At 56.3% G+C, this 9,591-nt stretch overlaps 1 protein-coding gene across 4 annotated transcripts; it reads left to right on the top strand.

Annotated features, from left to right (window-relative positions):
* Window positions 1–4: 4 nt before the first annotated feature.
* Window positions 5–9,562, top strand: FNBP4 (formin binding protein 4). Of its 4 annotated transcripts, none has more exons than XM_031607259.2 (17): window positions 5–213; window positions 374–454; window positions 537–673; window positions 758–947; window positions 1,030–1,180; window positions 1,269–1,380; window positions 1,489–1,827; window positions 2,113–2,323; window positions 3,950–4,068; window positions 6,168–6,272; window positions 6,545–6,678; window positions 6,995–7,092; window positions 7,643–7,821; window positions 8,125–8,352; window positions 8,458–8,979; window positions 9,059–9,216; window positions 9,383–9,562. In XM_031607259.2, the coding sequence occupies exons 1-17, from the start codon at window positions 84–86 to the stop codon at window positions 9,471–9,473; spliced, it is 2,985 nt and encodes a 994-aa protein (XP_031463119.2). In that variant the 5' UTR covers window positions 5–83; the 3' UTR covers window positions 9,474–9,562. The 4 variants fall into 4 exon arrangements, with proteins under 4 accessions (XP_031463119.2, XP_031463118.2, XP_031463121.2 ...); XM_031607258.2 differs by having other exon boundaries at window positions 6–213; window positions 1,266–1,380; XM_031607261.2 differs by lacking the exon at window positions 6,995–7,092 and having other exon boundaries at window positions 6–213; window positions 8,042–8,352.
* Window positions 9,563–9,591: the final 29 nt, after the last annotated feature.

The raw sequence follows: 9,591 nt of genomic DNA, 5'->3' as shown, positions 1-9,591 counted from the left end.
CCGTGGTGACGTCACACGCCGTGACGCACAGCGCCGCCGCCGCTCCCCTCCGCGCGGCCGTTTCCCTCCGCGCCGCCGCCGCCATGGGGAAGAAGTCCCGCAGCGCGCCGGGCCGCCGGCCCATCCTGCAGCTCTCCCCGCCGGGGCCGCGCCGGGAGGACGCGGGGCCCTCGGGGCAGGCGGCGGAAGGGACGGAGTCGGGTTCGGAGCCGGGTAAAGGAGGGGCCGCTTTGTTGGCGGGGCGAGGCCCGGCGCGGCCTGCGAGCGGGGCTGCGGCCGTGGGCCGGGGCGGCTCCCCCCGCCTTTCACCCCCGCTCTTCCCTCGTCGATTTCGGGGCCCTCGTCGGACTCGTTCCCTCTTTTCCTTCCGCAGACGAAGCCGAGGCGGTGCCGGAGCCGCCTCGCAGCGCTCCCAACCCGCCGCCTCCCGCGTCCGCCGCCGTCAAACCCACAGGTAGGGACCGTAGCTCCCCTCCGACGGCGCCGGGAGGGCTCGGATGGGCCCCCCGCCCGACTGAGGGTACCCCCGCTGCCAGGTGGGCTGTGCCTGCTGGGCGCCTATGCCGACAGCGACGATGAAGAGGGGGACGGCGCCGAAAAGCCGGCGCGCCCCGCCGGTGCCAACGGAAACAATTCGACCGACATCGACAGCACGCTGGCCAACTTCCTGGCGGTAAGCGCGGAGCTTCCCGCCTTCCTTTTAGCCCCGCGCCGTTCAGCTCTCCCTCACGCTCTCTAATTGCGCTGATTTTTCCAGGAGATTGACGCCATCACGGCCCCCCCGCAGCCGGCCGAGCCCACCCCCGCTGCCGCTGCCCCGCCTCCCACCCCGCCCCGCCCGGAGCCCAGGGAGTCTGGCACGGCCACGGGCATCGCCGCCCCCAATGGCACGGATGCAGCCGTGGCCCCTGAGTGGCAGTACGACACGCAGTGCTCGCTGGCAGGAGGTGAGCGCCGCGTGGGGTGACTTATACAGAAAGCAGGAGTGTTGGTCCTGTGAATGACCTGTTTGTCCTCATTCCCTGACAGTGGGAGAATTGGAGATGGGTGACTGGCAGGAGGTGTGGGATGAAAACACCGGCTGCTACTACTACTGGAACACGCAGAGCAATGAGGTGACCTGGGAGCTGCCACAGTATTTGGCAGCCCAGGTGCAGGGCCTGCAGCACTACCAGGCCAGGTGAGAGGGCATCCAGGCTGGGAGGGAAAGAAGGAGAGAAGGGACTGCATCCCTGTGCTGACCATTCACTCGTTTTCCTCCTCAGTAGTACGGCAGCAGGCACCAATGGGAGCTTCACAGCAGCTGCTGAGCCCTTAGCACAGGAGAAAACAGGTCCAGTAAGTGCTGCCAGACCCGGGGCTAAGCGGGAGGTGAAGAAGGTGAGTTTGGGCAGCCAAGCAGCAAGTGTTCTGCTCTGCTCTGCTCTTGAGCCCCCACTTAAGTCTGAGGGCGTATGGAGCCATTGATACAGCACTCAAACCCCACAGGAAGTAAATGAAGGAGTGCAGGCGCTCTCCAGCAGCGAAGAAGAAAAGAAAGGGGTGGCTGCGGCCCTCCTGGCACCACTTGTGCCGGATGTGGTGAAGGAGGAAGAGGAGCGCTGGAGGAGGAAGGTGATTTGCAAAGAGGAAGTTGAGCCGCCCCCAGAAGAGGAGGTGAAAGCAGAGGAGATGCCAGCTGCATCTGAAGAGCCCAAGACGGGCAAGGATCCCCTGGAGGACACGCTGCAGGAGGAGCTGTGCAGTGTAGTGCAGTCAGGGGAGAGCGGGGAAGAGGAGGAAGAGCAAGACACGCTTGAGCTGGAGATAGTGCTGGAGAGAAAGAAGGTAATTTGGTACAGAAAAAAATTTGAAGAACAGTTAGCAATAAATAAAGGCATCAATAGTAGCTGCTCCCATCCCATCCTCAGTCTTTTGTGAGGGGTGCTCTTTGTGTCCTGTGCTGCTCATGAAGCTGTGAGCTGATAGTACAGCTTCACGCAGATGCCGTTGCTTCCTGTTCATTTCCCTTTACACCACGTTCTAATTAGAGTAGTTCTTCTTATATGTGTGACACGTATTTGGGGCAGTTGGGATCCCTGAAGTGCTGCTCACCATCTCGTGTCTCCACAGGCAGAGCTACGTGCTTTGGAGGAAGGAGATGGCAGCGTTTCAGGCTCCAGCCCGCTCTCTGATGGGAGCCAGTCGGCCTCGCAGGATGCAACCCGCAGGCTGGCCTCAAAACGGGGGAAATGGAAACTGTTTGTGGGAGCTGCCAGCCCTGATTCTGCTAGTCGAGGCTCCAGCAAAACGGGCCGGGAGAGCCCGGAGGCAGGAGAAGCAGGTAATTTGAAAGGCTCCCTTCGGAGGGAGGAGCGGGTGTTCGGAAATGCTGCAGCCCTCTCCTGCCGGGGCTTCTTCTCCCCGAAGATGGGGCTTGCCTGCGGTGCACAGTGGAGCCAGGAGGTGAGGTAGGTGACAGGGCACAGGGGTGGCTGGCAGCGGTGTCATGCACAGCCCAGCTGCCAGTGGGAGTTCCGGGGATAAGCTGCTGCTCTCCCAAATCCTCTCCTTTAGCCTACAAATAAAGTAATTAGGAGAGTACTAACACCTAATGTGTTACTAAAAAAAAGAACGCAAAAGCATAACTTTGGCTTCATGCCCAGCAGCTTTTCTCAGAATGTTATAAATCCTAGCAGTGATATCTCAGGAGTTGTTATCTCACTACTTAAGTTCTGTTTCTTCATCCCTGGTTAACAGCAGCCACGTTTCATGCAGCTCAGATGCTCCCAAGAGCCATCTGGCTCTGCATTTACTATGTAGAGAATGTAAGACTGAACCTTGCTGTGAGAAGCACCTCCTTCCTGCAAGAACTGTGCTGTGCAAGGTGCATTGAGTTCAATGCCTGAGCAGTAGTTGCTCACACTCCCCTCTATGCAACAAGAAAATGCTGAGCCATGGTCTTTCTGAGACCTGTGTTAGACAGGTGCTGCAGAGCATTGTATAAACTTGCAGCCTGGTGGAGATGATGTGCTTGTGGCTGTTAATGCTCCGCCACAGCTTGCACTCTGCTGGAGGCTCCCCAGCACTCCCAGCCCCTCCAGAGTAGCTCTCTCTAACATGCACCAGTTCTGTTGTTACATTTGGGGGAACAGCACAGAAATAGGTGTAGAAGCACCCCGAGCCTGTAGCAGGCTGTGTTCTGTTGAAGCAGGAATCAGCATGAGCCCAACCAGGGGCTGCTGTGACCCTGAGGTGTGATGGTCGGTGATGGTGTTTGCACTTGGAGGGAGGATTTGGCTGGAGGGTCTTTCCTCTTGCCTCACAGGCTCAGAGCAGATAGTGCTCAGAGCCAACTCTCCTGCAGCACTGCAGTTCTCCCACTTGGCATCTGGGGAACAGGAAGCTGTTAGTTTAACCTGCACTCTGCTGCTGTGGGGTAGCAAAGGAAGCTGAACACCAGGATGCACCAGGAGTGTGATTTTTTTTAACAGTGGTTCTGGTTGGAGTTCCTTGCAAAACTTTCTCCCTGGCACGTGCGCAGGTACTGAGTTGTTGCTGCTGTCCTGCGATGTAGCCCAAACAACTTGACAGCTTTTGGGAGCTCTGTGATTTCCCTTTGTGATCTCTTCTTTGACAGTTGTCTCAATCTTTTACTATCTGAACTTTTTCCTAACAAATAATTAAGCTGCAGGAGTTCAACGATGTCACTTGACTGCTGGCACTCAGCATTTCTTCTTTGTTCCTCTTCCTCATTCTTGTGTTGTGGCAGCTGCCATTCACTGAGTCCTGTGTGTTTTTTCTAGAAAGATACTGACCACCTGACATTGAGGGGCTGCAACCCTCTCTGCTTTTAATTTTAGCCTTTTTTTGTAGGAAAGAGGCCCCTGGTTTTGGCTCCTCAGCGTGGTATGAAGAGCATGGGCAGCACTGTGGCAAACAGGCTCACCTCTTGTTTTTTCTCCTGCAGCTGTGAGCACGGAAGCAGCTGATGGGCCTTCAGACAAAGAGGCAGAGTCTGAGGAGCCCCAGGAGAAACTCAAAGCACAAGTGGCACCAAAAATAGAAGAGGAGGAGCAGGATCTAAAGGTATGGATCCATGCAGATGTGTGATGTCTTCCATCGTGCAGTGGGAATGGCAGCAGGTCTTGGGGTCCTGAAGAGGACACGGGGACCAGCTCACCCTGTGGCAAACAGTTGTGCAGGATCAGGCCAGCATCTCTGTAGTCTCATGCTCTGTTACCAGCAGAAGCTAGCAGCAAAGGCTTGAAAGAGTTTTTTCAAAAGAGAAGAGGGGGATGGAGGCACAAAGAATGACCCCCAGGTCTTGCCACAAGAGAGAGAGCAAAGACTTTTTCTTAAATTCTCACTGTAATCGTCTTGAGGTGCTCTCTCTCACGTGTCCCATCAGTTTCCAGGCTGAAGACTCCTCCTCCATAAGCACTCTGTGTCTGGAGGCTGCCATTGCTGGTCCTCCTGCCCCATGCCTTAGCTTTATTTTATAAAGCAGTGATGGGCTGCTGGATGCTAACTGGGGATTCCTGCACCGTTGCTCTGATACTTTCTTTTCTGAGTCTCAGTCCATTTTTTTAAGCAGCCAAACAATTCCCAGAGCTCCTTCCTGGACGTATTTAAGAAATGTGAACTTATGGCATTTATGACGTGGTTAATGGGCTTGGTGGGGATGGGTTGATGTTGGACTCGATGATCTTTAGAGGTCTTATCCAACCTTAGTAATTCTTTGATTCCTGAGCTGTAACACTTACACACAGAACTTCAGACTCCGCTGATGGTTATGCAGGAGGGCAGGGGACATCTCCATATTTGTCCTCTGCAACCTGTCCCCTTGTTCCTCAGTTGCTCGTTACTGGGATCTGCTTTGTTGGCAGGTTGCCCTCCCTTTGCCAGATTGTTTGTGAACGGGGAGTCACTGGCTTACAGTAGAACCCCCCTGGAAATGTTCTGCTGAGAACACTCACACTTAACTCTGCCCTTATTTCCCCTCATATAATCATTTTTACAGTTGAAAGGGCTTTAATGTCCTTGTGCCACATTTAAACTCTGTCAGAAAAACTTTTAGCAGAGTTTTGAGGTGTGATGTGACATTCTCTGCACCTCCTCCAGCGTAGCATATACATGAGTCTTTTGTAGTTTTCTAATTTATGATTGAAAAAAAACAAAGCCTGTGGCAAGGATCGTTCTCATTGGCTGCTGCATCCCAGCCAGCTGCTGGAAGCCTGTTAAAGTGTCACATTTGCTGTCACCTTTTCTTCTGGTGCTGGAGGTGCTCTGTGTGATGGACTGTGTGCCGTAGCGTGGTGATTTCACGTGCAGGATCCCTTTAGCGCTGTTGGAGGAATGCCAGCTCCTTGGGTAACTTGTTCCGTTCGCTTCGTCGGTTCGGGGTGATTCTCTTCAGCCTGGTTTGTAGGAGATCCTGCGCTGCGGAGCCATCCCCTGATTTGGGATCTTCCTGCCTTCTCCATAGGGACTGCAGTGCGGGAATTTGTTTCCCTGCCTTGGGCTCCTTTAGCATGGCTCATCAGCCTGGTCCTGTTGTTGGCTTTGGGAATTTTCCAAGATCTCTTCTGAAGAACGATGGAAAATAAAATGGTTTTGGAGTCCTCCTCGAAGCAATTGTGATGTCCCTTGGAGGCATCTCTGCTGCGCTCTTTGCTTCCCAGCTCACCCCTTAAGATTGCTCCCCCAGGGCACGTCCCTTCATAGAGCTCCCTGTGGGGTGCTGGGGTTGAGCTGTGCTCACTGTGGGCTGAATTGTAATGCGGATGCTGCCTCAGCTCGGGAGTAAATCTAGAGCTGGTACCTTTCTTGGTACTCTCTGGAAAGCAGCAATTTACAAAGGCTGAAAAATGCATCCTGGCCCATTTCCTTTGGGAAGCACTTAAATATTTGATTATTTAGCGATCTGTTTGCTCTGCTGTGACGCCAGGGCCTTTGGCTGATTTGGAGCCGGGAGCTGCGGCTAGGAGTAGGGAATGGTCCCCAGGAAGCAGCAGAGGCTGCGGGAGGGAGCGGGCTGGGCAGAGGGAACGACCAGCACAGGAGCAGAGCATGCTTCCTCACCGCGGGACTGCAGTGGGACCCCAGGGACGTCCCGGAGTAGGCACAGCAGCCTGGCGACGGCACCCGAGCGCAGCTGCTGACTCTTCCCCCTTTCTCCCTGGCAGTTTCAGATTGGAGAGCTCGCAAACACTCTGACTAGTAAATTGGAGTTCCTGGGCATCAACAGACAATCTATCTCCAACTTCCACATGTTGCTGTTGCAGACAGAGGTAACCAAGCCTTCGCCCCTCGCTCCGGCCTTCCGTCTCCAAGCGGATCCCGCTGTGCGCCGCTCGAGCGCTGCGCGAAGCTCGTGGCTCCGGCGCCGCAGGGCCCATCCTCGGTGGGGTGCGAGCATGGCTTTGCGCAGAGGCGGGCTCCTCCTCCCGGCCCCCCCGAGCCCTATGCCATAAGGGAGCCTCTCCCAGACCTCGAGTCCCGTCCCTGGGGCTGCTGGCAGCCCCCCCCTCAACGGCTTCCCCCCCGGTTCTTGCCCCTCTAGACCCGCATTGCAGACTGGCGAGAAGGTGCTCTCAATGGAAACTACCTCAAACGCAAACTCCAAGATGCAGCCGAACAGCTAAAACAATACGAAATAAACGCCACCCCTAAAGGCTGGTCCTGCCACTGGGACAGGTACGCCCTCTTCTACCTTTCTCATCTTTCATCTCTGACATCTCAGACATGATTTGTGACCATCACCACCTGACGACGTGGCGCCGTCCCTCTCGGAGACTCCATTAGCGGTGCTGGGCAGGCAGAGCAACTTGCGGCACTTTCAGAGTTTGAGCCGGCCGCCAAATGGGAGAAATGCAGAGCGAGCGCTCAGTGCTTTGAGACGGAGACGATCCACTGTTTGGACAGAGCTGGTGGCACTCTCACGAGTGTAAAGCGCTGCTGCGTTGGGCGGGCCTGGGGGGTCGCGCATGCGAGAGCTCTGTGAACTTTGCAGGATCTCTGGATCACCTCTTCTGACCAACAGCTCTGACAAAGGACAAACTTCAACTCATCGCCGGAACGAAGAACAAGATTTCTGTCTCCTGCCAGCAGGTCAGACCCAAACATTTCTTTGTCTATTTGGCTTTCTCAATTAATTTTCCTTTATTTGAAATCTTTGCTCTTTTGTTTTTCAGCTCCCAGATCTGCTCCCTCTCTCTAGCATTCACTGTATGTTTGACACCAAGAGTATCATAAAAGCGACCTCCACGCACCGCGGGGTTGGGGGGCAGCCGCTTCTCACTGGGCTGTTCCCTGGTGCCCCTTCTTGGAGGGGCAACTTTAAGCCGAGGTGGCGGCTCAAAGTCCCGGTGCTAGTGCGACGTGGCTCTGCTGCACGCTGGCCCGCTCTCAGCCCTCCCCTCCTTCGGAGCAGGGGGCTTGGGGCAGTGCTCACGGAGCCAGCGGGGCCGCTAGCTTGGAACAAGCTGGCTTGGGCCTCTCCTGCCTCTATCCTCAAAGTTGTTTGTCGCGTTTGGGAGCAGCAGCCCAGCTGCAGAGGGTCTTCCCTGCGAGAGCACACTGCTGTCGTGGGCAGGCCTGCCTTGGAGTGTCGCTGTGTGGGAAGGGAATGTAAAGCTTCGTTTTCTTTCTTGTGATTTAGGGAGCATAGGCGCTATTTCTATGTTAACGAGCACTCAGGAGAGTCGCAGTGGGAGTTCCCCGACGGAGAGGATGAAGACGAAGGACAGCAGAGTGCCGACAGAAAAGCTGATGATCCTCCCAAACCACCTCCCAAAGAGAAAGGAGAGCATCCCGCCGATGCCACTGAGAGTTCAACAGGTATGGCGTGGGGATAGGAAGAGGAGGGGGGAGTTTGGTGTGGCACTCCCAGCCCTGGGAGCGGGTCCCCGTCCGTGCAGCGGTGGCGGTAGCTTTAGGTGAGCCTCCCTGTTCGGCGGCAGGGCCTTGGAAGGAGGCAGCACGCACCCGTGCTGACAACGGAGCGGCAGCGCGGTCAGTAGCCTGGGTTTTCAAGCCTGTGTCACTATGTATTCTTCAGGCTCCCTTTGTAAAGAATCCTTCTCAGGCCAAGTCCCTGCTACGTCTCTCATGCCGCTCACTCCATTTTGGACTCTGCTTCAGTCCTCTGTCCCGGTCCTCCAACCTCCCTTGCCTTTGGAAATGCCTCCGCCGCCTCCGCCTCCACCTGACTCACCACCGCCTCCGCCACCCCCACCACCTCCTGGAGAAGACGGCGAGATCCAGGAAGTGGAGATGGAAGACGAGGGGGGCGAGGAGCCGCCTGCCCCGGGGACGGAGGAAGATGCTCTGCTCAAGCCTCTCCTGCGCCCAGCTGTCAGCAGGAGCCAGGTGAGCAAAGCTGGGCCTTGCTTGGTATCTGCAGCTAGCAAGCCATGATCCCATCGGGCTGTATATGTGCTGTCTGAGTTCTCAGTCCAGTGCTTTCCATTGCAGGGCGCTGCCGAACCCAGCCCTGCCCTGCTACTCTCCGCCAAGCCCCAGAAGCGGAAAGCCACAGAGATGAACCCGGAGCTGATGCAGCGAACGGCCACCATCGGCAGCTGCCCTGTCATCTACAGCCAGCCCTTGATGGCCGCTGGCAAGTACCAGCCTTCGCCTGTGCCCCTCACCTCCCTGAGGCCACGCCAGCGCCTGCAGAGCGAGATGCAGAGCCGTGCCAACCTCCGCCTGCCACCAGGACATGCTGTCCCCCAGCCATCCAGCATGGCCATACAGCCCAGCTACTTAGGTGTGACAGCACCCGCTGCACCATCCGTCATGAGTTACTCCGAGTGCGCCATGCCTGCTGGCCTTGCTGCTGTGCCACCAGCCCCAGCACGCGGCTCCCTGCCTGCCACCAGCACTGCTGAGCATCCACCTCCCCCACCTCCACCCCAGACACCTCCACCTCCCACACCCAAAGCACCACCGCCGCCAGATAAACCTGAAAAGCCAAGGAAGGGGAGAAAGGAGAAGGTAGGAGGATGCTCCTGGGGGTGTGTGCCTGCTGTCTTGATGATGTGCCTAACTGCAGCCCGTTTTAATTCCTTTGCAGAGCAAGAAGGGCAAAACAAAGATGCCATCACTGGTTAAGAAGTGGCAGAGCATCCAGCGGGAGCTTGATGAGGAGGAGAACTCCAGCTCCAGTGAGGAGGACCGGGAGACAACGGCGCAGAGGCGCATTGAGGAGTGGAAGCAGCAACAGCTGCTCAGGTATGGACACAGAAGCTTTGTCATGGAGCACTGCTGTCAAGAGCCATCTCCTCATCCCCCTTAGAGGCAGGGAGTGTGATCTGGAGTCTCTGACTGGGGGAGAGAGTGGTGGGGAGAGTATCCCTTTGCACCACCTGAGTGCTGACACCCTGCTTTGTCCCTGCAGTGGCATGGCGGAGAGGAACGCCAACTTTGAAGCGCTGCCAGAGGACTGGAGAGCACGGCTGAAACGGAGGAAAACTGCATCTAGCACATGAAGCGTACACGCGGCGCTGTTTTTTACAGTTGTACAGTTTGGAGCCCTTTATGACTCAACTGTTGTCCAATAAATTGTAGCAGTTTGGGATGTGCTGTCTGCTTGAATGGCAAGAGGGA

The sequence above is a fragment of the Phasianus colchicus genome, chromosome 5, assembly GCF_987193195.1.
Source record: "Phasianus colchicus chromosome 5, bPhaCol1.hap1.1, whole genome shotgun sequence".
In the NCBI taxonomy this organism is placed as follows: domain Eukaryota; kingdom Metazoa; phylum Chordata; class Aves; order Galliformes; family Phasianidae; genus Phasianus; species Phasianus colchicus.
Note: the sequence above shows the minus strand (reverse complement) of the source record. Positions and strands in the feature narration are given on the sequence as shown.

Coding starts and splice junctions, on each gene's coding strand:
- FNBP4 (XM_031607258.2), top strand. CDS start 84: ATGGGGAAGAAGTCCCGCAGCGCGCCGGGCCGCCGGCCCATCCTGCAG. Junction 4,069..6,167: donor AGGAGGAGCAGGATCTAAAG/GTATGGATCCAT, acceptor TCTCCCTGGCAG/TTTCAGATTGGAGAGCTCGC. Junction 9,217..9,382: donor AAGCAGCAACAGCTGCTCAG/GTATGGACACAG, acceptor TTGTCCCTGCAG/TGGCATGGCGGAGAGGAACG.